Genomic DNA, 25,996 nt, shown 5'->3' on the forward strand with positions numbered 1-25,996 from the left:
AATTTGGAAAACAAAGATGGGATGCTGAATTTATGCTTGGCGAGGTTATATTGTTGGAGGTGGAAGAAATAAGAGATCTGGAGGTGATAGTGGATAAGGATCTGAAATTTAGGGGACACATAACCAAAATTGTGAAGACAACACAAAGGTTTCTGGGAGTGATGCAGAGGACACTGACTTGTAGAAATAGGGAGATTCTTGTTCAGTTGTATAAGGCTTTGATTAGGTCACACATGGATTATTGTGCCCAGAACTGATCACCTGGTTTTTAGAAGTATGAAGAGATGTTGGAAGGGTCTAAAAGTGATTAACTAAGGTAGTTTCTGACCTCTGGAATGTCGAGTATGAGGAAAGATTGAAAAGGTGTAATTTGCAGAGTCTGGTGGACAGGAGGAAAATGGGAGATATGATAGAGACCTACAAGTTGGTAAGGGATTGTTATAGGATCGATGCTGGAGAAGTTCTACAGAAAATAGTGGCAGATTGGGGGAGTACTCTTTGTACAGTTTCCAGTCATCCCTGGAAACTGTATAAAGAGGGTGTGAGTAGGGAGTGAGAGGCAGGTTTTTTTCGTGCAGAGTTGTAAATGATTAGAATGTCTTGCCTGAGAGTGTGGTGTCTGCAAGGGGTTTGAATGTGTTCAAGGCATGGTATGATTAGGTGTGTAATAAAAGGACCTCCCAGATGAGTCTTTGACTCCATGAGGTCTTAGGGTAATAATAATGATAATAATAATAAGTTTAATGAGATTTGACTCCTCATTTATAATGACATTCTGTGAATGAGATGATCAAATCCAAGATCATCTCATTGCTCAAAAACTCACAAAATTTATTTTCTTTACTTCTTTTTGCTATCTTCTCATCCCAATCTATATTGACATAATTAAAATCACCCAAAATGATCAACTTTTTCTATTTCATTGGCTAATTTGTTTATACAATTCATGGTCACTATTCTCCAAATTACAGGTCTATAACAATATCTGACTAAATATTTCATTCTATTCACCAGTACAGTAACGAAGGTATGAAGTGCCTGTGGCAAGTATCTAACTTGCACCCCCCTAACCCAATGCAAGTGTCTAACCTGCGTCTCCTAGTCCAAAAATGACAAAAATTTAAATGTAACAAGTTAAATTTTACTAAATGCAATATATTAAATACTTACTATTAACCCATCAAAATGAGTTGCAGTGAGTTGCAGAATTTGTGTGTCTAAAGCGGTGTATTGCTGAAATTTAAAAATACAATATAAAATAGCAGATTTTTATATCTATTTATTTATTTTTAACATTTTTTACGTTTTGCACCCCAAACCTAGTTGCTTACGTGGCGGGTGCCTCTTTTGCCACACCCTCGTTACGGCACTGCTATTCACCTCCCTCTCACACCATATTGCTTCGAAACCATGGCCACTCTTTTCCCCTTGCATCTCTATCTTATATGTACATGATTATTTTTATGTTGTCAATAGCACTCTGCCTCACTTTTACTCTCTGTATCTTCATGAAATACATCATATCCTTCCATCTCTATTCCTATCAGGATGTCATACTCATCCAATCATGCCTTATTTATTATAACAATTTTTTGGTAACCAAACTCAATCAATGCAACTATTTCATTTTGGTTGTTTCTGATAATGCTTCTAACATTTGTATACGAACATAACAGCTCACTTCTGGATCTATAACAAGTTTCACTGATACCACCTATTAGATGTAACTTCTCTATCCATTCGTCGAGCCATTTCTTTTTTTCCTTACTCATCCCAGAACCTTTTTCAATTCCAACTGTTCTCCTGACATTCTGGGCCAACTCATTCCCTTCTTGTCTACACATGCACTTTCTCTTTGAGCATCAACCTATCTTACACTGTGTTCTCATGTCAACCCCAAGTCTCCGCATTTCCCTGTTTGTCTTGCACACTTGTTCTGTCAATCTCTACACCCATGCTACCCACTTCTACATTCAGATGTACCACTTCAATCTCTCCCTCCTTACTCTCCTGCTCTTTCACATCACTTTTTACTTGCTTAGATTGATTCTCTTCACTTATTACTCTCCTTACCAGCAACAGTTTCTCCAAATGATTCACACTAAAAGCATTCAAATGCAGTCCATATCTCTTATACAGTTCAATTCTTCTTTCAACCTCATTCCACACATTAACAAACTGCACTCCTTTCTCTTCCCACATTTCTACTAAAATATTATTCATATTTCTTGCTCTCCACCTCATCTCATCACTGTCATACCTGGGCAACACACTGACTATCTTTCCTATCACACTATTATCTTTTATCCTTCTCGACAACCTCATGATATCCAATCTTATATTCTCCTTGTTTCCAGTCAAGTTGCTTGCCCCTACTATCTTTTGCTCAACTTGTCCTCATGTCCAATGTTACAATTGCTTGATTAATTTTACCTCCCAGAAAACAAATATAATGCATCTTATAAAATAGTGATAATAAAATATTCCTTATAAAATAATCATTTTCATCTTCTTCACTCTTTCATGCATGTCTACAATTCTCTTCATTTCACCCCACATCTGCTTCATCTCTTACCTCAGCTTTCAAATCCTGCATAATTTTTTCACTATCATTAACTCTTGCTAGTTTATCATTAGTCACACAAGCATGTTTGCTGTTAATCCAACTCACCACCCTACAGTTAACTGCACTCTGTTTTAAGTCACTAACACTTGCTTTATCATCAACTGATGATAAAGCAAGTGTTAGCGAAATTCTTTTCCTCACTATCACATCCAACCACTTTCTGAACATTTGCACAATCTTCCTCAACTACCATTTTAGTTATGATGCCATGCTCCCTACTCATATTTAAACAAGCCTCATGGCGCATCAGAATATCGCACTTCCTAGATACCCACTTACTTACCTACTTTTTTCTTATTCAATCTCTCTACATAAATATCTGTGACACCTTCTCATGCTTACATACTCTTTTTGAAAAATACATGCTATTTACTTTACTTGTCTTTCTTACTGACCTAGCAAACATCTGCCTTTCAGTACCATATTGTATCAGACCACTACCAAGAAACAATGAATTTAAAGTAATACCACCTTAGAAATTTTACCAAACACTGTGTTCCACACTCGTATATCATACAGTAACGTTCAGTCTAAAAATTAGATAATATCGACACATCAGGCTGCGAAAATATAAAATTTACTTATATTTCACAGCCTACATGATGACTGATGTGTTGGTAGTATTTTATTTATGTTGGCAGAAATTTTGTAGGCTCTATTGCATAAGTAATGGATGTGGCCCACAAAACTAGTCAAAATAAAAAACAGTTTTTATATGACATCTGTGTTTGTGGTTTAATACTAGATGAAATATTGCTAGAATGTTCTATCTCCACAGAAGCATACACAATGATATTCAAACTCACAGTGAGGTTTTGCTTACAAAAACAAATAAATTTGAAAAACTAGGAATAAAGCAAAAATTTCTCTGCAATAGGTTAACATTCCCTTCACAGTGTAGAGTCAATGGTGTTATTCCTCATTTTTATAAGATTGCCCTAGCAGTTCACCACTAAGCATGCCTTAAGAATTTTACAGTGCACAAAAGTATACATTCCTTAAGTAATAATTCCTTAAGATAGGTGGCGAAATCTTCTAATCAGATAATAGTACCAGGTTAGATGATAAAAATACTGTCATCATATCTTTGATAAATTTTTGGTGGTGTTCCTTGACATGAAGGGCTATTTTTTCAAACCATTCCATGAATAGTTCAGCCAACAATGGAGAGAAGCCATTGCTAGTCCTTCTTTATGTTCAAAAAAATCTTCTTCCATTTTGAAAAAAATTTATACAGTATTTAAAGAACCCCACTGTGTCTGGTGGGGAAATGTCTTGATTAGTTGTATGTCTTGGAATATTGGTGTAAAGATTTAATATGTCCAGGCTTGCAATTATGTTAGTAGGAGCCATTGTGATGTCTTTGATGTTTTATATGAAGTATATAGTGTTCTTTACATATGAAGATATTTTACTGATATAAGGTAGATAGTAAAGAAGTTGAGAGTATGCATCAGCAATTGGTCTCAATGGTAAATCTTATTTATGCAGTCTGGGGACTTCATATATTTGAGGAACCAGAGAGGTTCTAGATTCAAGGTTGTTGTTTTTTTTTCCTTTAGTTTAATATAAACCAAAATCCACATTCGACGTTTCAACCTTTATATCAAGGTCATCTTCTGGAGCATATATATATATACAGAGAAAAACAAGCTGCACTACAATCTACATGGTTTATTAAAGTTACTGATCAACCGTTACAACAATTATTGGCCTGACCTCTGACGGGGAAAAAAAAAACTTACTACATCAATGCTGGAGTCCTATTATTAATATTATCTATTGGTTGTAAAATTACATTGGGAGCAACAACAAGTCTATATATATATATATATATATATATATATTAACACCATGATTATACATATAAATTCCAACCGGTTGGTATGGAATGGTTTCCAATACTAGCTGAAGGTTGCCTAGAGATATAAAGGTCGAAACGTCGAATGTGGATTTTGGTTTGTATTAAACTAAAGTTATACTCAAACATGGTAGTTGTCTCCATAATTTTCCTAAATGTATTTGGATCACCATGTAAGCCTAAAAGAAATGAAAAGATTTTTTTTCCCTTTCAGACCAGTTCTGCAGGTTTTTTATTAAGTCATTGGTTATATTATGGAAATATCCCATGGGATCATGATCCAACTTTTCATAAGTGTCAGTATCTTCTAGAACTGGTTTCATTTTTTCTATGTATTCTATAGAGTTAAAAACTACTAATGAGTTGCCTTTGTCAGCTCTTAGTATTATGATATTTTTGTCCTTTTTAATGTTTTTAAGGCCATTCATGTCAAGGAACACCACCAAAAATTTATCAAAGATATGATGACAGTATTTTTATCATCTAGCCCGGTACTATTATCTGATTAGAAGATTTCACCACCTATCCGAACAACACTGTTGAATTAGAAAGAAACTGGTCTTTACTGTTTTTGGATACACTAGTTAAGGTATCCAAACAAAACACTTTGCACTGATGATGTCTTATGATACATAAGATGAAATATTTGCATAATAAATTTAATTTTACTGTGGTACACATGTGATTTGATAGTTATGGATACTCCACAGGTTTCACTATATAAGAAAGTCTGTTCCATCATACACTACTCTCTGTGAGTTGCATGCAACAAATTAAATATCATTTCGTGAAATAATGTAACCAAATTTTTTGGGAGTACATCACCTTAGATCCAGGCGGACCAGGCTCTCCAGGTTGTCCTGCTGGACCATGTGGTCCTGTCTTTCCAAGATCTCCTCTATCACCCTTTGGTCCACGAGGACCAGGTAAACCCTAGTCAATTAAAAATATATATTTATTATTAATATAACATAAAAATAATAATGATGAGCTAGATTTAGTAATTATTCTCTAAGATCAACTTTCAATCATAAGAGAACTTGTAAATTTTGTTAAAAAATCATTATTATTATTTTTTCTCATTCTTAGGGTGGGTCATTGTAGGAAATCTATATTAAAATTCAGATATCCCACAAATTCAATATGGATTAATAATGAGTTAAGAAATTAGTAATGTGGTATTCTCAAGTTGTTAGTTAAATTTATTTTTCTTTTTGTATGTTGTGAGCAAGAAATTTTGCAATTTTATTCTTTTTTTTTTTTTTTGCTACTAAAGTTTTACTTAGATATGAAATAACTTTATTTAAATTACACATTAGTGCTGATTGTGACTTTGTATAAACTGTCAAGTGTTGTAATGTTGATGTTGTTTATCTAAACAGACATTGTTTAAGATATGCTGTCACAATTATGAGTGAAGAAAAAGTTAAGGCTGTATTCACATTATGAAAATGATGATGTGAATTTACCTCAGTGTGAGATGATTGTGAAATGAAATGAATTGTTATAATTTCTGCTTATTTCATTTTCAAATTATAATTAAATAAACTTTTCTGTACTACATCATTTCAAAACCTGCACTGAAAGCAGTAATGGCAGCACACAACAGTGGACTTCAGTGGAAGTTTCTTGATTGCATTTCTGAGTATGTGCAGAAGAAAAAAGAACATTATGCTGGCCTGGTTGGCCTAGTGGTTAGCACATCTGCTCTCCAGCCAAAAGGCTGTGGGTTTGAATCCTGCCATGGGCATGGATGTTTGTGATTGTCTGTGAAAATACTAGGGGTAGTGGTGGGAGGTAGATGGCCTTGGTGGAGTTGCATTTAGTTGCAGTTGGTGAAATAAGTAGTGGAGATGGAGAGTTGTAGAGTAGGCGCCCTCCCTCGATGAGTCTTTGGACTTCCTGGAGGTGTCACGTAATAATAATAATAATAATAATAATAATAATAATAATTATTATTATTATTATCATCAAACGTTTTAAGCATTCAGTTATTTGAGGAACAGGATAAGAACACAGTAGGAGAAAATTGTGGAGTTGCTGTTTTCAATACATGAAGACTGAAGAGAGATTGGAAGGAGAGTTAGAAATGGAAGCCTGACAGAGGATGTCAGGCTTCCATTTCTAACTCTCCTACTAACTCTTTATACTAGGATGAAGTTTTTACTAGTCTTTAATTCAGTTACAGCTGAAGGGAACATTATCAATTTACCAATACAGAAATGGGAAATACAGTTCTATTTGCTAAATGATTTCCAACAGTTCATATGGTTTTAGTTATTTTTTTGGATGGTTTCATACAGAAGGCAGAGTTGTTGTGAAGTGACAAAGCTGATGATAAAGTTTTAAGAAGAATATTGAGACTTTCACACAGAAAGTTAATTCATTCTAAAGTGATGATATATTTATTATCACTTAGTTGGATGTTGTTATAGGCCCAGGAATGTAGAGGGTGGTGATGAAGAAATGTATAAGCAACTTGGATCAGTGAAAAAAGGAAGGGTAATTATTATATGTGATTTTAATTATTATTATTTGAGACTTCCAGGGAGTCCAAGGACTCATCAAGGGAGGGCACCTGCTCTACAAATCTACAACTGGCGATTTAATGGTGGAAGTGCAGTCCACCATTCAATCGCCAACTGAACGCAACTACACCACTGCCATCTACTGCCTACCACACTGGTATTTCCACAGACAATCACAAACATCCATGCCCAAGGCAGGATTCGAACCTGCAGCCATTTGGCTGGAGAGCAGATACGCTATTTGCTCGGCCAACCAGGCTGGCATGGCAGAATAGAATGGAATGAAAAGATAGAATTCGGGAATACTATTTCTTCATGATCATGAAGTAATTATGAAGTAATTAATTACTTCATAATTACGTGATCATGAAGTATTAATTGCCTGTGTTGTGGCTAGTCATATGCAGACTCTTGTGATGAAAGGATATATGTGGAATTATAAGGCTGGTGATTATGACAAGCTTAGGAAACAGCTTGGAGCGATAACATGGAACGAGGAGTTGAGCGCCAAGGAATTAAATGCTCCATGGGACAAAGAAATACATAACAGCATCAATGTCTGAATATATTCTGAAGGCGAAGAGCAGAATAAGGTAGGTGTAAAATGGATAAATGTGGAAAGATGAAGTTAATGGATGAAAGTGATAAAATGGTAACTGCAGCAGAAGACATTGCTGAGGAATTTAGTGATCAATTTATACGGATGTTACATCCTGACCAGGGTGGAATCATGAGGAAATTAAATGCAGAGAACATAGGAGGGGATCTGTGAGTGAGCAGGAGGTATTTGAGAAAATAAATAACCTTAATGTCAATAAAGCGATAGGATTTGATGACATATCACCATGCATCTTAAGGGAATGTTCCAGGGAATTAGCAGTAACATTGTATGCTTGTTTAATAAATGTCTTACAACAGCAGAGGTTCCAAGGGTGGAAGGTGGGTAAAATTGTTCCGCTGATCACAAATTACAGGCCAGTCTATATATCTGAGTTGTGGTGAAGGTACTGGAGAGATCGGTGAGAAGTAGGACACAGAAATGGGTTGATAATAGCAGTATTCTTTGTGGTTATCAGAATGGGTGTGTTAAGGGGGAGATCATATTTCATTATCATACTTATGTTCTATAACAAGATGACAAATACCTTGGACAGGGTAGATGCATATACAGTGATGTACTTAGATTTTGCAAAGCCTTTTGATAGACTGCCACACAAGAAGCTATTAAATAAATTTAAACAGTTGAGATTGGATAACAGACTTCTGAGTTGGATCAGTGACTGGCTGTTGGATAAGTATCAAAAAGTTGTATATGGGGGTGCAGTATCCCAAAAGAGAAAGGTCACTACTGGTGTGCTGCAGGGGTCAGTTTTGGGGCCATTGTTATTCAGTTTGTATGTTAATGATATTGGGATGGGTTTAACTAATGATATATAAAGCAGTTTCCAGATGATGCAAAACTGGGGAGAGGAATACAGATTCAAGCAGATGCTATGATGTTAGATGTTACAAGAGGACTTGAATAAATTGCATGAATGAGTAGGTAAGTGGAACTATCAGTTCAATGTTGAAAAGTGCAAGGTTTTGAGATTTGGCAAGCAATGATGGGATGCAAAGTATATACTTGGTGGGAAAACGTTAATGGAAGTAGAGGAGATGAGAGATCTAGGAGTGATGGTGGAAAAGGACCTGAAATTCAGGGGTCACTTTGCACAAGTTGTGAAGACGTCACATCGGATAATGGTAATGATGTGGAGGTCCCTGATATGCAGAAATAGAAAGGTTATATAAAAAGAAAATAGAAAGAAAGAAATAGAAATAGAAAAGAAATATGATGCCATTGTATAAAGCCTTAATCAGGCCACATATGGATTATTGTGCACAGATTTGGTTGCTGGGGTTTCACACCTGGTTTTTGAGGATATGTTGGAAAGGGTCCAGAGAAGATTCACAAAGATGGTCAGTGGACTTTTGAAATGTGGAGTATGAGGACAGATTGATGGAATGTAAGTTGCAGAGCCTCGTGAATAGGAGAAAGAGGGGAGATATGATTGAGACATATAAGCTAGTCAGGGGTTGTTATTGGGTCGAGAAGAGATTTTTCATAGAATGGAAGTGGGGTAGAACAAGAGGCTATTGTTGGAAACTGTACAGGAAGGGTGTGAATAGAGGAGTGAGGATTAAGTTCTTTGCATGGAGAGGGGTTGGTGCATGGAATGCACTGCCTGAGTATGTTGTGGGTGTAAACACACTGAATCAGTTTAAAGCATGGTGGGATGAGTATTGTGTGCAATAGGTCTCACCTATTGCACACAATATTCCCACAATGAGTCTCTGACTCCATGAAGGTCAAATTTTAATAATAATAATAATAATAATAATGCAGTTGATAAGGTTTTAATAGTGCGTTCAGTTTAGTTTACTACTATTTTTACATAGAAAGTGAAGTCACTTCTGTGACTTCACTCTCTATGTAAATTAATCACTTCCTTTTCTTGAATGAAGAAAAGATATGTTTTCTTCAGTGTTTTGTGATTTTAAGATGCAAGAAGAGTTTTCACTTATGTTGCTGTTGCTTTTGTTTTGTGCTAGTATTTCTCATATGTGAACTCAAGAAAGAATAAAAGTACTGTAGGAGGCAAGAGACTAAGGATTCCTGGGGTCCATATAGGATAATAATAATTATTATTATTATTACATAGCACCTCCAGGGAGTCCAAAGATTCATCAAACGAGGGCACCTACTCCACAACTCTCCGTCTCCATCACTCAATCCACCAACTACAACTACATTCAACATCTATACTAACATCATCTACTGCCGATCAGCACCACCACCACTAGTATTTTCACAGAAAATTGCAAACATCCATGCCCATGGCAGGATTCGAACCTGCAGCCTTTTGGCTGGAGAGCAAATACGCTAACCACTCGGCCAACCAGGCCAGCATAATTGTTGGTTTATGTAATTATAAGAAAGTTGTTTGCATTTATGTGTTTTTCTTGTTGTGATTTGAAGAATCAATTGGTACTTGTGTAGTTAGTAGTTGATTTGATGTTGTATAAAAAATAATAAATAAGAAAAAAAACTCTAATTATTATTATTATCAGAGACATCCAGGGAGTCAAGGACTCATCGAGGGAGGCTGTAAATTACCTAATCCAGCTATCATACCGTCCCTTAAATTCCTTTATACTAGATGCACTCACTACCCCTAAGGGCAAATTATTCCACTCACTCACTGCTCTCTGGGAGAAAAACCTAGCTCTTATCCCTTTCTTGACTGAGAACAACCTTATCTTCCATGGATTTCCCCGTGTTCTCTCCCTGCCTTCCATATAACAAAAAATTTCATCATTTAAAATGCTGTAACACTCATTCAAAAGTTTATTGACCTCTATCATATCACCCTCTTTCTCCTGATAACCAGAGTCCGCAATCCACATACTTGCAGTCTGTCCTCATAATCTAAATCCCATAATCTGGATATAATCTTTGTAACTCTACTTTGCATCCTTTCCAAAAACCCAAATCTACACACAGTAATCCAGGTGTTGTCTTATCAAAGCCTTATAAAGAGACAAAATTACTTCCTTATCCTTACATGTCAAGGTTTGCTTCAACATAGCAATTATCCTCTGAGTTGTATTTGCAACTTTTGCTAAGTGACCTTTGAATTTTAAATTCTTATCCACCAATACACCAGGCTCCCTTGCCTCTTCAGTTTCTTGTAGCATAACCCCACTAATATAATATGCTGCTGGAACTCTAATCACGCCAAAGTGCATAACTTTACAATTACTAACATTAAACTGACAGCCATTTTCGTTTGCCCAGCTTTCCAGTCTATTCAAATCATTTTGTAATTGCTGAATATCAGTAACATTCCTGATTGCCCTGCCTATCTTCGCATCATCTGAAAACAATTACAAATCTGATAGACCCTGCTTGATGTCATTAATGTATAGATTGAACAATAATGGCCCAAGGACTGAACCATGAGGTAGACCACTGGTTACCTCAAATCTGGCAAATTCACACCCACTGTATACCACTTTTTGATATCTGTCCGTGAATCATCCCCCTGATCAAAATCAATAGATTATATTACAATCCCATATTCTCCTGTTTATGCAACAGCCTATCGTGTGGTATCCTATCAAAGGCCTTAGAAAAATCCAATATTATCATAGTCTATCTATTCCCTTTATCCAACTCGGCCATAACACTGTTATAAATTATGAGCAAATTGCTAAAACATGACTTTCCTTTAGTAAACCCATGCTGTTCCTTGCAGAGCATAGAATGCTTGTCTACCCATTTCTGTATGTGAGTTCTTACCAACTTCTCTAAAATCTTCACTACCACACCAGAGATACTAATAGGTCGGAAGTTAGACACATCAGTTTTTGCACCACCCTTGTGCAATGGAACTATCATACATTCCTTCCATTCCTGTGGTATCATTCCTGAGCTGAGACTCAAGTTACACAAATGTGTGAAAGGCCTAGCCAATTCAGCTGAACATCCCTTTAGCAAACAGGCTGATATTCCATCTCTGAATATTGACAAATTCTTATCCAGGTTATGTAAGAGCTCTTCAACCTCATTTTCATGAATCTCTAACTCTTCATCCAACGTAGTAGTAGCACTGTGCACCATGTTACATACACCTGGTTGATATTATTATTATTATATTATATTATTGTTATTGTTGATATTTTTTCCATTCAGTAACTGATACCATAGGACCAAAGAATAGTATTCTTCTAAGTCAATCATAAATTCCAATATATCTTAGCAAAGTGAGCACTCATTAACTGAACAATCTCCTTAGCTTCAAACACTTGTGTACTATCTGCAGTCAATAAAGTTATTCATCCACATTCAGTCTTTCTTTTGTTTGCGGCATTACAAGAAAATTCTTTTGGATTGCCATTAGCTTGCATGGCGAATTTCTTTTCATATTCTGTTTTAGCTTTTCTCACAATACTTGTTACTTTTCTGGCCTGAGCTTCATATATTTCTTAACCCCTCTCACTCTTATTCTCATGATATTCTTTCCACATCATCTTTTTCTTGTGGATCTATTGCTTAATAAGGCTACACATCCATTTCACTCCCAACCTATTTATTCTTCGAACACTAGGGATACAATGAGATACCGCCTCATTTAAGCACTTTTTCAAAGATTCCCATGCATAGCTGACATTTATTCCATTCAGTAACTGATACCATAGGACCAAAGATAGTATTCTTCTAAGTCAATCATAATTTCCAGCTTTGTAGTTCAGCATGTAGCCTGATTTAATAGGAGCTTCAACACAAGTAGATACTTCCCAAGAAAGATAAGAATGATCACTGTCATCAATTGGTGGTAAAATAGCCTTATTCTGGACAGATATCCCTTCTGACCCTATGAGCAAATCCAACACTCTTTGACCTCAAGTTCCTTCTTTCACATGCTGCTTGAAAACGTTGTCTTGCAACAATTCAATAAATTCCTGTTCTTTCTTATCGTGAGATTTCTCTTCTACCCAATCAATGTTTGGTAAATTAAAGTCACCTATAATGATCATTCGTTTAGATCCCATAAGGCTAAATTGGTGATGCATTTCTTCGTCCCCTACAACTGAGCCGCCAGGTCTGTAGAAACACCTCAACATATATTTCATTCGGTTAACTTCCACTTCACACCAGATTGACTCAAACGCATTGCTACATGGGACACTGTTACCATCATTGTTTCTTGTATTTCTACCCTAACTGGAATTAATTCATCTGATATCATTAGTAGCACTCCTCCTCTTCTACTATCTCTTCAGTCATTCCTAAAAACAGTATATCTGTTACACTCGATCCCACTTACAATATCTGATTCTGATGGCCAGGCATGGAAGTAATACCAACTTCCACTAATACCAACAATCTCAGGCCACATTGTATTCAATAAAGCAACTTTCTAAATAAATTTAATAGACGAGGTGGAAATAATAAATTTCCACCTAGCGTATTCTTATAATTAGATATGCAATGTACTTATTAGTCTTGTTCTAGAATTTTCTCTTTTCCCTCTCCAGACATACTTAAAAGGTCCGAACCCAAAGCATATTTTTCCACTCCTTTGCCACACACATAACCATGTTCAAAGGCATTCATATCTTTATCATGTTTGTATACCATAGCTGAACTTTCACACGCATTTTTCCCATTCCTCCCTCGATGATCTAGTTTCCCTGACTCTCTGCACTGGGTCTCATACCAAGAAGTAATTTCTCCAAGTTTCATAAAACTTAAAGCTAAAAGAGATAAAACACATCATCATCATCATCAAATTCCTGCCATGTACACCCCTTGAGGGTGTACAGGATATGACAGTACTACATGAAAAAATTACATCATTACTAACTTCCTATCTACAATCAATGTTCCTTCAAATCAGTCTGTTACTTGTCAAGACTACAACATTATCAGATCTTATATTTCTATCGTCTAAGGCACTTTGTACCGTATCAATCCACCTATATCTTGATCTTCCTCTGGGTCGTTTTCCTGCCAACCTGGCAGAGAACACTTGTTTTGGTAATCTTTCCTCTCCCATTCTATTTAAGTGACCATACCACCTTAGATTAGCTCTGCTAATGCATTCCTGGATGCTGACAATGTCAAGTTCTTTCCTAATATCCTCATTTTTAATATGATACTGCCACTGATGCCATCTGTTCACGCCTCTAATCTTTCTCAGGACTCTCATATCTGCGGTCTCTAGTCTTTGGTCAAGTGTTTTACTTCTGACACAGCTCTCAGATCCATAAGTTAAAACTGGTTTGAACACAGTCTTGTATACAGCTAATTTAGTGTTCTGACTAATTTCTCTCTTATTCCATATGAATTTATTCAATTGACTTCCCACCATACCAGCTTTGCTGATTCTGCTGTCTATTTCTATATTTAATTTACCATCTTCAGTAAAAATTGTGCCTAAGTAGCTGAAATGTTTTACTTGTTCTACAGGTTCCCCATTCACAACACAGTTGGCATTTTCAATGATTCAGATTATTTTCATTGTCTTTGTCTTTTTATTGCTGACCTTCATACCATATCTATTACAACAGCTATTCAATTTAGTCAGAGAATCCTGCAGACTTGTAGCGGATTTATTTAGAAGTATAACATCATCCGCATAAAGCAAAGAGCTGACATTAACATCCCCAATTTTGATATCAGGTTTAATACCACTTTCCTTCATAATGTAATCCATATAGATAATGAATAACAGAGGGGATAATGTACATCCTTGTCTCACCCCAGATTTAACACTAAACCATCTTCCTGTACTTCCTTCAATTCTAACTGCTGACTTACAACTCAAATAAAGACTAAGTATTGCTTGATATAATGTCCCATTGACACCATATAACTGCAGCGTATTGAATAGCTTCTCTCTTGGCACCTTGTCATATGCCTTTTCTAAATCGACAAAACTTAAATACAGATCTTTGTTATATTCCCATGCCTTCTCGACTATTTGTCGTAAAGTGAAGATCTGATCCTGACAGCCTCTATTTGGCCTGAATCCAGCTTGTTCTTCACCAAGCTTTTCTTCCACAATTCTTCTCAACCGTTTCTCAAGTATACTTGCATAGATTTTGACAGGAACACTCAGTAGAGAAATACCTCTGTAATTCTCACATTCAGTTTTATTTCCCTTTTTATATATGGGTACTATGAGAGCTCTATTCCAATCATCGGGAATTCGTCCCTCAGTCCAGGCTTTCTGAACTATGCAGTGCAGCCACTGTAAGACTTTTATACCACCATACTTCAGCATTTCTGGTCGAATATCATCTACTCCTGCTGCCTTTCCACATTTCAAGCCTTTGATGGCTTTTTTTACTTCAAGTATGGATATGTATTCCTGACTGCATGCCTGGTCAGTATTTTTTATCACTGTGCTGTCATCACAGCTTGTTCCATTTAGCAGTTTTTCAAAGTAATTACTCCATACTTCAATGATATCTTTTTCTCCTGTTTTCATGTCACCTTTATCATCTCTAACTCCTTTTACAGCACTCTTTCCTCCATTCCTAAGCTTCTTCAACAACCTCCAGAATATTTTGCCACCTTCTTGATATTTATTTTCTATATTCTTGCCAAAGTCCTCCCATGACTTTTGTTTAGCTAGTTTTACACACTGTTTAGCTTTCTTACATTTGTCTCTGTATTCTGTAAGAGTAAAAGCTGACTTATTTGCTAGGAACTTTTGATATGCTTTCTTCTTTTCCTTCACTACCTCTTTAACTTCCTGTGTCCACCAGGGAGTTCTGATTTTTTTATCCTTGCACACAACCTCACCACATGCCTCTCTGGCAGAATCAATCAATGTTTTCTTCAGAGTTTGCCACTGAATCTCCAAGGTTTGATTCCTGTTCTCAAACTCTTTCATTTTCTTTTCAATAATCTTTCTGTATTTTAGTCTACAGTTCACATCTGAGAGCTGCTCAACTTTTATTCGCTTTAAAACTTTCTTACATGTTATTCTTTTCAATATAAAATTCAATTTTATCCTGCTCAAGACTAAATAGTGATTACTTCCAATTTCAAATCCTCTGTACACTCTGGGTCCTGCACCAGGGAGAAAACATCACTATCAACAATAACATAGTCAATGAGACTTTTCTTATTCCTAGCCTCTTCTCTCCATGTGAATTTGTGCACATTTTTATGTTGGAACATGGTGTTAGTAATAACCAGTCCATGTCTTGAGCAGAAATCCAACAGATATTTGCCATTATTATTAGCTTTGCTCTTTTCTCCAAATTTTCCCAAAATATTTTTATATGTCTCACAATCATTTCCTACTCTGCTATTTAGATCCCCAACAAGGACCAACTTTTCCTTTTTCATTGTGTCAGTTGCTTTTTCTAGAGCGTCAAAAAATTTCTCCACTTCTACCTTAGTAGAACCTTAGTAAAACACATCAGGTCTGAATAAATTAAAAATAACAGAGTATTTCCAGAATTCCACGATTATGATTATAGTCATTACTATTCTACTATATAATGATTATAATTCTCACTGCATAGTAAAATACAGTAATCCACCACTTATCGGACGTTTCAAATATCAGAATGGTGAGTTCGGACAAAGCACTATTCTTACATGGTGCTCTACAGAGAAGTCAGTTTACATAGAAGGGTTGGATAATTGAAGAGTCATTGTTTTGAATGCTGGATAAATATTATTATTATTACCCAAGATCCCCATGGAGTCAAAGACTCATCTAAGAGGTCCTTTTATCAAACACACAGCTCATCATACCGTGCTTTAAACACACTGAAATTCTCTGCAGACACCACACTCTCAGGCAAGGCATTCCAATCATTCACAACTCTGCATGAAAAAAACCTGCTTTTCACTCCCCTGCTCACACCCTCCTTATACAGCTTCCAGGGATGACCTCTGATTCTCCCCTGAACTCCAACTATTTTCTGTAGAACCTCTCCAGCATTGATCCTATAACAATCCCTTAATAACTTGTAGGTCTCTATCATCTCTCCCCCTTCCCCTGTCCACCATACTCTGCAAGTTGCATCTTCTCAATCTTTCCTCATACTTGACATTTCAGAGGTCAGAAACTACCTTAGTCAGTCGCCTCTGGATCCTCTCCAATATCTCTTCATCCTTCTGAAAAACCAGGTGACCAAATCTGGGCACAGCAGTCCAATCGTGAACTAATCAAAGCCTTATACAATGGAACAATAATCTCTCTACTTCTACAAGTCAATGTCCTCTGCATCATTCCCAGAAGCCTTTGTGTTGTCTTCACAATTTTGGCTGTGTCCCCTAAATTTCAGATCCTTATCCACTATGAACCCCTAGATCACTTATTTCCTCTACCTACGACAATATACCCTCACCAAGCATAAATTCTGCATCCCATTTTTGTTTTCCAAATTTTAAAACTTTACATTTTGCAACATTGAACTCACATCCCCATTCCCGTGCCAATCACTCAATTTATTAAAGTCTTCTTGAAAGGCCACAACATCTTCTCTACTCTTCATGGTTCATCCCAACTTTACATCATCTGCAAAGAACTGAATATCTTCATCCAAATCTTCACCAATATCATTAATATACAATTTAAATGGCCCTAAAACAGACCCCTGAGGCACTTGACTAGTGAATTTTCTTTTCCTGGATATCGCTCCCCCATACACAACTTGTTGATACCAATCAGATAGCCAGTCTCCAATTCAATGCACACCAATCTAATATCCAACCTCATCCACTCCAGTTTGACTATCAACTTATCAGCAGTAATCTATTAAAAGTCTTTTTGTAAAATCTAAGTATATTACTGTGTATCCTTCTCCTCTGTCCATGGAAGCAGTCACCTTATTGTAATAAGTAAGTAGATTACTAAAACATGACCTCCCTTTAACAAATCCATGCTGTCCATCAAAGATAATACCATTGTTGTCACCAATTCTGGATCCTACTTCTCACAAGCTTCTCCAACAACTTAACTACAACACCTGACACACAGATAGGCCTACAGTTTGATACTTGAGTTCTATCACCTCCTTTATGAAGTGGCACAATCTTGCCCTCCTTCCACTCCTAAGGAGTGGAAGGAGGGCAAGATTGTGACATTGCTTCTACAAGACAGTTTTTGAAAATCCTCCAAGCTGCATCTCTCTCTCTCTCTTTTCCAGCTAACTCCTCATTCCACGCTACACCCACAAGCTTTCTCCTGAGCTCTTCATAATCACCCCCCCCCCCCTTGTAGTTTAGTTCCACATATACCCTTTTCTTACAGAGGTCCTCACACTGATGGCAACAACTCAGGTAATCACCTCAAGTGGAAGATTACTGTAGTACTGTGGTGGTATACTATTCTACTCTGCACTGAAGTTGTAATTATTATTACTTAACAATATGTCATTAAAATAACAGTTTTCTTTTAACAATGTGATATATTATGGTCATTTAAATTTAGTTATTTACCACCTTGAATTTTAGAAATCAATGTGTGTGTGTCCTGTATATGAGTAAGTGAGTGACCGAGAGAGAGAGAAATATATCAGAAAAGAAAGGCTGAAAGGAATAAAAATTAACAATTAAAAATTACACTAAAAGAAAATAAAAGTACATATATATATATATATATATACAGGTAACCCTCGTATAACGCGGTTTCGATATAAGATGGTCTACAAACTGTAGTAACCCTTGTTGAACGTGGTAATTTATACAACACGGTTTCAATATAAGACAGTCTACAAACTGTAGTAACCCTTTATCTTTTCCTATATTTTTCAACGTGCGACTTAAAAATCAAATTTTATCTTTGTTAAATTTGCGTCTGCCCGTATCGCGCATGTAGTTATTAGTAGCGAATTTATATTATACCGTATAAAGTATTTATTGTTGATAATTGTCTTCGTTTTCTGCCAGGAAAGCACATTAAAAATCATAAGTGTGTTAATCTCAAGCTGAGCACTTTATTTTTTGGTGTGTTACATACAATATGTAATGCTTTTTTTTAATGTAAAAATTTTTTTTTATCTTAATGGCCAAAAGCAAAAGCAAACAACCAAAAGCAAAAGCGCTGTAAATACAGCGCTTTTGCTTTTGGTTGAAAACGAAATTAGTGAATTAATTGATGGAGAAATAGATTTAAATGAGGAGGAACTAGTACAATTAATAGATGTACCAAATGGCAGGGAAAGTTCTGCTGAAGATTCTGATTGTGTTGAATCCATTAAAGAATTCAGTTTAAAAAAATTAGCAGAAGGATTAGACTTGGCAAGAAAGTTATTTTATGGATAATGATTTCCCAATGGAGCGCTCAGGAAAATTCACGAGACAACTGGATATTTGTTTAGCTCCATATTATGAACCTAATAAAAAATTGCAGCATAGTGGTAAGCAAGATCTTATTACTGACTTCTTGATAACTAAACCAATCGAAGTATGCAATGAGAATTATATAAATGATGTCCAAGAGATTTCAAGTGATGACGACGTCCGGTCACTCATAAATAAAGGACATCTGCGAAATATTAGTTCTGAAGAGAGTGATGACAATTAAAATATACACTTTATTTTATTTTGCCTAAAACATTTATGTATTATGTGTAATGAAGTTTACGTACAATTTATAATTTTTATAATGTTATACTATGTATTTGTTTCATAGTATATTTGTTTTCTTAACTTATACGAATTACCTGAATTAAATAAAAATTTTTTTTGTTGAATATGTCATTGTTTATATAATCTTAAAAAAAAAAGATTTTGGAACAGAACCCAACTTTTTCTATGTGATCTGAGTCTCGCATAACGCGATTTATATAACACGGCATTATTGTGGAACCTAACATCCGCGTTATATGAGGGTTACCTGCATATATATATATAAAAAAAACAGAAATAAAAATATTAATGCAACTAGTTAGAAATAACTATTATGAAAGCACACTATGCATTTGAAACTCACTTGTAAACCTGCAGGCCCAGCTGGTCCAGGTGGTCCAAGAGGCCCATCTTCTCCCTATAAATGAATAAAACAAAATTATTACAATATCATAATGAAACTGTATTTTATTAAAGTAATGCTTTAACTTCTTTTTCATCTAGAAGAAGTTAAAGCATTACTTTAATAAGGAATCTTTACTGGATACCTGTAGAGGGAAAGAGAAGTAGAGGTAGAGACAGAATACCAGATATAGAGAGATATGAACTTAATTTAACAGCAGGACCAAACTGGTTGAGAACAACAGAACCGAATGAAATAACATGGGGGAGGCTTTTGCCCAGCAGTGGGATTCTACAGGCGGCAATAACAACAACAACAACAATGCTTTAACTGCAAAATTTGATAAATCTTACCAGCAGATTTATCAAATTTAGTCATTCAAGGAATATTCCTCATTTGGAGGGCTCAACCTATTCCCCCCCCCCCACACACACACAAAGGGACAGCAGAGAAAGGGTAAAAACATTATATGAATAAATAAATTCAAGGAAAGAGAATGATGGAACACAGGTAATAAAGATGAATATGGTGGAGAAGAATCAAGAAGTCAGGTGAACAAAGGTAATGTGGCTATATACTTGAACAACTGAGGCAGTTTAATTTACACATTAATGATATCAGAAATGATTTGGAGGGAGGAATATCACTTTTGCTGATTGAAAAGATTATAAGCTGTATGCTGCTGGGAATGCACTGCAAGGAATTGATGAAGCTAAGGATTTGGGGAAGCTGATTAACAGAAAGGCTAACAGAAAAGTTCAGAGGACATATCACAAAAAAAAAAAAAAAATAGGCAAAATAGTACAAGATATCACTTGCCTTGTTGAAAAACAGTGATGAGTACAGTTATCATATACAGATGAGTATATGTGCCCATAGGAAATAATGCCTTCTAACAGAAGGCATTATTATACCATTATGCATACCATTCTCACTTTGAGCCTGTTAGTGATAATGCAGAAAAATATCTTGTTTTCAGTATTAGATAGAGAAATAGGTCTCCAGCTGCTGATTAAAGTGTGATTTCTATTAGGTTTTGGAATGAGACAGTATGGCTTGCTACAAATTCACTTGGTATGTGTCCTGATGAGAGAAAGGAATTGAATAGTATAACTAGAATGAGAAGAATAAAATCCCAGCCCTCACGATGAAGTTCTATCCCTAGACCATCAGGTCCTGGGGATTTTCATGTCTGGCATTTGTTATAGGCTGTAGTAATTAGTAATTAGTAACAGGCTGTAGCATTTGTTATAGGCTGTAGTAAGAGAATGGAAACAATAGGAGAGAGGAAATGGTAAGAGGTATAATGTATGGGAACTCAATGATCCGTGGTGTTCAAGATAGGATGAGTGAGGAGTATTTGCCAGGAGGAACAATAGAAAGTGTGGCTCTGGCAGTTAAGAGAGGTGAAAGGGTGGATGAGATGAATGTGATGGAACAAATGATCATCTACAAAAACGAGACAAAAAAGAGGAACAAAATAAAAAAAAAGAGAGAGAGAAGAGAGAGAAAAACAGGGTTAATAAAAATTACTGCAATAAAAAAGTTTAATTCGAAACACATTAAATGAAGTTTACTTTGAACGATTGGAATAATTTTAAAGTCGAAACACGATAATTTTAGTTACTTATTTACTAGTAGAGCCTTCCTTGTATCCATTTTCTTAGTACATTCTTTAAAATTAGGTGCATAATTAGTCAAAGCAATTCTTACAAGCTCGTCATGAGCACACTCACTTACTCCATTACCATCACATCGGTCAAAGGTTGCAGCTCTTCTAAGTCTTATCAGAATTATTTTGGCTCCAAAAGAACATATAGTTGGCGTTGGCCACCCCTGCCATAAAGTGACCTTGACATTACTCCCCTATATATTACACTACTCATTTTTCTACAGGCATGGTCTAGAACTGGGTATGGTAGTAGATGATCAGATCAGTCATTTGCTGATGCCTACAGTATAGTAATGCACAACCTCTTGTGCATTATCATCAAATTTGCTCCTGTGTAGAATCTATATACAGGCCCACAGAACTGCTTTATTGTTACACCCTCAAATAGACGAGGTTCAGATTCTCTTCAGTAGGTTTGACATTCCCTTGTTGGTATTACTCACATATTGATTAATTATTTACTTTTTATTGTTAACCCGAATCTCTTAAATTCATATAAAAGTTCTGATATATATTTCCAATTTAATTTTCCATTAATACGTTACTCATAAAGTTATTCAAATGAAAATCTTGCAGGCTCTTTCTTTTATAATGATTCCGTAGATTAATTTTAATACTGAATAAATTAAGTGAAACGCAAAGATTCTACCTTAGGTCCTCTTGGTCCTTGAGGTCCGGTCATACCTCTTTCACCATCTGGTCCCTGTGGTAATGAAGCAAAAAAAAATTAATTTATATTATTATTAATAGATTAATAAATACATTAAATTTATTAGTCAGAAATCTATTATTATCAATAAATATATTAATAATTTGATAGATTAACATATTATTAATTATTAATTAATGTCAATATAATAATGAAGCAGAACACAGATGTTGGTATTTCCAATGAAACAAATTCTTATCAAATATTTAGTGCCAAATCCAAAAAATAATAAGGTATAACTGCATATTTTCTCATAAGCAGACTTTATAAATATTAATAGTATAATAACATAAATACTTACAGGAGCTCCTGGCTCTCCTCTGGAACCTTGAGGTCCAAGAGGACCTGCAGGACCCTAAAAAAAAGGGGGGAAAAAAAAGAACAATTTGTTCATCATGCTTAGTTTTTTCCTAAGATAACATAGCTTAATGGAAGTATAACAGAGTAATAAAGGAATATGCTTAATTATCACTTCAGGGCTAATCAGCTATACTAAGTATTTGTATTATTTCAATTCTCACAGATGATAAGTTTTATCATTGGAATTCTAGATCGAAATTGACAGCAACAATGGCTCCAGTTATAAACTCATTCAACTGAAGTGCACTTTCTAGTCACTCTAGTAACACATTTTTCTTCCCAAGTGCTATATGTGCACAGTCAACATTCTACAACTCTGATACTAACTTAATAACTGACTTCTGGAATTTTCTCAACAGTTTCTTCCATCCTCTTCCAAGCATTCAAATAATCAAATGTGTATATAGTATAGACTTCTCATCATAGCAATAATCCACTGTGTAATAGTAGCAACTGGCAAACAATCTTCTGTCTGAACTTCAACTCTTTATTTATCATTAGGCAGCCACTCTCTTATATCCTCCATTTCTTGTACTGAAGATGAACTAAAATATAGAGAAAACAGCAATTTATCTTTCCTTGCAAAAGAACAGATTTTATATTTGATAAGACTAACTCTTCTGACAACCACAGCTTTGAATTGTTTGCCCATCACTATCCTAATTCACTACTTCACTGCATGATTGTTCTTATTTATAAACAGATCTATGTATTTTGGCCAATTATGCTTACCTTAATCAATCCGTATGACTGTCATACTTGGTAAAACATAAGTTTAATATATTTGAGATGTCTCTAGTATAAGGATAGAGTACCACAGTATTTCAAACTGTAATCCAAAAATAGTTGTTTGATACTGTATTACCTAGAAACTGTGGCATGTTATGCTTTAATTTTTGTTTTGCTTTTTTTTTAGACTGGATATATAAGAGCCCTTTTGTAGTATTCTGTGTTTGAAATATTGTTGGCTTGTTTATGTAAGGTTTACTACTGGCAGTGGAAATGTTCAAAAATAACACTCCATCAGCATGTGTAGCATTAGGAAGTTTTAGCTCAAAGAGGAAATTTTGTGCTGGACTATTTCTGTAGATATGCTCATAAGCATAAAATATGTGAAATAACTATGAATTGGGAAGATGAATAAAAGGAAAGAGAACATTGCAGTATGGGAAGAGAATGATGAGAGACCAGATTTTTTGAAGAAAGAGAGCACTTCGGCCAAGTGTATACAAAACTGAATGGAATCCTAAGGAGTTCTTTCGATATGTAGCCAGCAAAAGAAAGAATGATTATGGAAGGATGACATTGATTGGAGAAAATCGTATAAAGACAGCTATTGCAGAAGGTGTGGTAGAGATACTTAATGAGCAGTTCAAAAAGGTCTTTAAATCTTGTGAATGTGACTTCATGGAGAGCTTAAGAGCAGTTGATAATGGGGAAGAGAGACTGGCTGTAAGTGAGCAGAAGGTGTATGGGGAGTTCAGCAAACTAGATGTAAATAAGGCTATGGGACTTGATAATATATCACCATGTATTCTGAAGGAATTTGCCGTGGAGTTGACGCCGGCCTTGACATATTTTTTTAATACGAGTCTTGCACTCAGTCAAGTTCCTAAGGAGTGGAAGGAGGGCAAGATTGTGCCACTTCATAAAGGAGGTGATAGAACTCAAGCATCAAACTATAGGCCAATCTGTGTGTCTGATGTTGTAGTTAAGTTGTTGGAGAAGCTTCTGAGAACTAGGATCCAGAGTTGGGTTGACAACAATGATATTATCTTCGATGGACAGCATGGATTTGCTAAAGGGAGGTCTGGTTTTAGTATTCTACTTACTTATTACAATAAGGTGACTGCTTTCATGGACAGAGGAGAAGGATACACAGTAACATACTTAGATTTTACAAAGGCTTTTGACAGATTACCACATGATAAGTTGATAGTCAAACTGGAGTGGATGGGGTTGGATATTAGAGTGGTGCATTGGATTGGAGACTGGCTATCTGATAGGTATCAACAAGTTGTGTATGGGGGAGCGATATCCAGGAAAAGGAAAGTTCCGATTGATTTGCTTCAGGGGTCTGTTTCAGGGCCATTGCTGTTTAACTTGTATATTAATAATATTGGTAAAGATTTGGATGTAGATATTGAGTTGTTTGCAGATAATGCAAAGTTGGGACGAACCATGAAGATTAGAGAGGATGGTGGCCTTACAAGAAGACCTGAATAAATTGAGTGATTGGGCACAGGAATGGGGATGTGATGCTGCAAAATGTAAGGTTTTAAAATTTGGAAAACAAAAATGGGATGCGGAATTTATGCTTGGTGAGGATATATTGTCAGAGGTGGAGGAAATAAGAGATTTCGGGGTGATAGTGGATAAGGATCTGAAATTTAGGGGACACAGCCAAAATTGTGAAGACAACACAATGGCTTCCGGAAATGATGCAGTGGACACTGACTTGTAGAAGTAGGGAGATTCTTGTTCTATTGTATAAGGCTCTGATTAGGCTACACATGGACTATCGTGTCCAGATTTGGTCACCTGGTTTTCAGAAAGATGAAGAGATGTTGGAGAGAGTCCAGAGGCAACTGACTAAGGTAGTTTCTGACCTCGGGAATGTCAAGTATGAGGAATCTTTCCTCATACTTTTCAGTATGAGGAAAGATTGAGAAGATGCAACTTGCAGAGTCTGGTAGACAGGATGAGGAGGGGAGATATGATAGAGACCTACAAGTTATTAAGGGATTGTTATAGGATCAATGCTGGAGAGATTCTACAGAAAATAATGGGAGATCAGGGGAGAACCAGAGGTCATCCATGGAGGCTGTATAAGGAGGGTGTGAGTAGGGGAGTGAAAAGCAGGTTTTTTTCATGCAGAGTTGTGAATGATTGGAATGCCTTGCCTAAGAGTGTGGTGTCGGCAGAGAATTTGAGTGTGTTTAAAGCACGATATGATGAGCTGCATGCTTGATAAAAGGACCTCCTAGATGAGTCTTTGACTCCAATGGGGGTCTTGGGTAATAATAATAATAATAATAATAATAATAATAATAATAATAAAGTGTTGATAACAGTAGTAATGAAAATGGGCAGTAGTAACATGAAGAGTAAGATTAGATAAGATAAGGTAAGAATTTTTTATTAGAGAATACTATGTAATTTTTAGTATAGATGGCAGATGATATCTTGTCAAGACACTGATGGTGAACTTGTTCAATTGTTGCTTCAATTCACTTGATTTTGCAGTAGAAAGTTTCAGCGATACTAAGGAGGAACTGCTCAAAGTAGGCAGAAGAAATGGTGCTTGAGATTCCTGAGATGTTTATGTTCCAACTCATTGACTTGTTAATTGTGACATGCTCAGTGCATGTCACCATTTACAACAAAAATCACATAGAAAGCTTTTTTTTGGTGTCTGTGACAAGGAGGGAATGTGAGAAGAGTATTAACAACTAACTAAAAAAACAGCACACACACACACACACACACACACACACACACACACACACACACACACACACACACTATTATTATTATTATTATTATTTTGACACCTCCAGGGAGTCCAAAGACTCATCGAGGGAGAGTGTGCTGACAGCATCGAACGATTGGTCCCCTTCCAACTACTAACCGCGCTCAAACATACTTAACTGAGCCATTAGTAGCAGAGGCTCTACCAATCGACCAACCAC

At 35.9% G+C, this 25,996-nt stretch overlaps 1 protein-coding gene across 2 annotated transcripts in view; it reads right to left on the reverse strand.

Moving 5' to 3' along the window:
* The window catches only part of LOC150098312 (uncharacterized), a 733,595-nt gene that overhangs the window by 443,502 nt on the left and 264,097 nt on the right, over positions 1 to 25,996 (reverse strand). For both annotated transcript variants that reach the window (XM_090404774.1, XM_090404775.1), the window contains exons 18-21: positions 22,246 to 22,299; positions 21,885 to 21,938; positions 19,525 to 19,578; positions 5,313 to 5,420 (exon numbers count right to left, since the gene is read on the reverse strand). In XM_090404774.1, the coding sequence (XP_090260900.1) occupies positions 5,313 to 5,420; positions 19,525 to 19,578; positions 21,885 to 21,938; positions 22,246 to 22,299 (270 nt within the window). The remainder of the gene's footprint in view (positions 1 to 5,312; positions 5,421 to 19,524; positions 19,579 to 21,884; positions 21,939 to 22,245; positions 22,300 to 25,996) is intronic.

The sequence above is a fragment of the Typopeltis vanoorti genome, chromosome 15, assembly GCF_054136105.1.
Source record: "Typopeltis vanoorti isolate ZY-2024b chromosome 15, IOZ_Tvanoo_1.0, whole genome shotgun sequence".
In the NCBI taxonomy this organism is placed as follows: domain Eukaryota; kingdom Metazoa; phylum Arthropoda; class Arachnida; order Uropygi; family Thelyphonidae; genus Typopeltis; species Typopeltis vanoorti.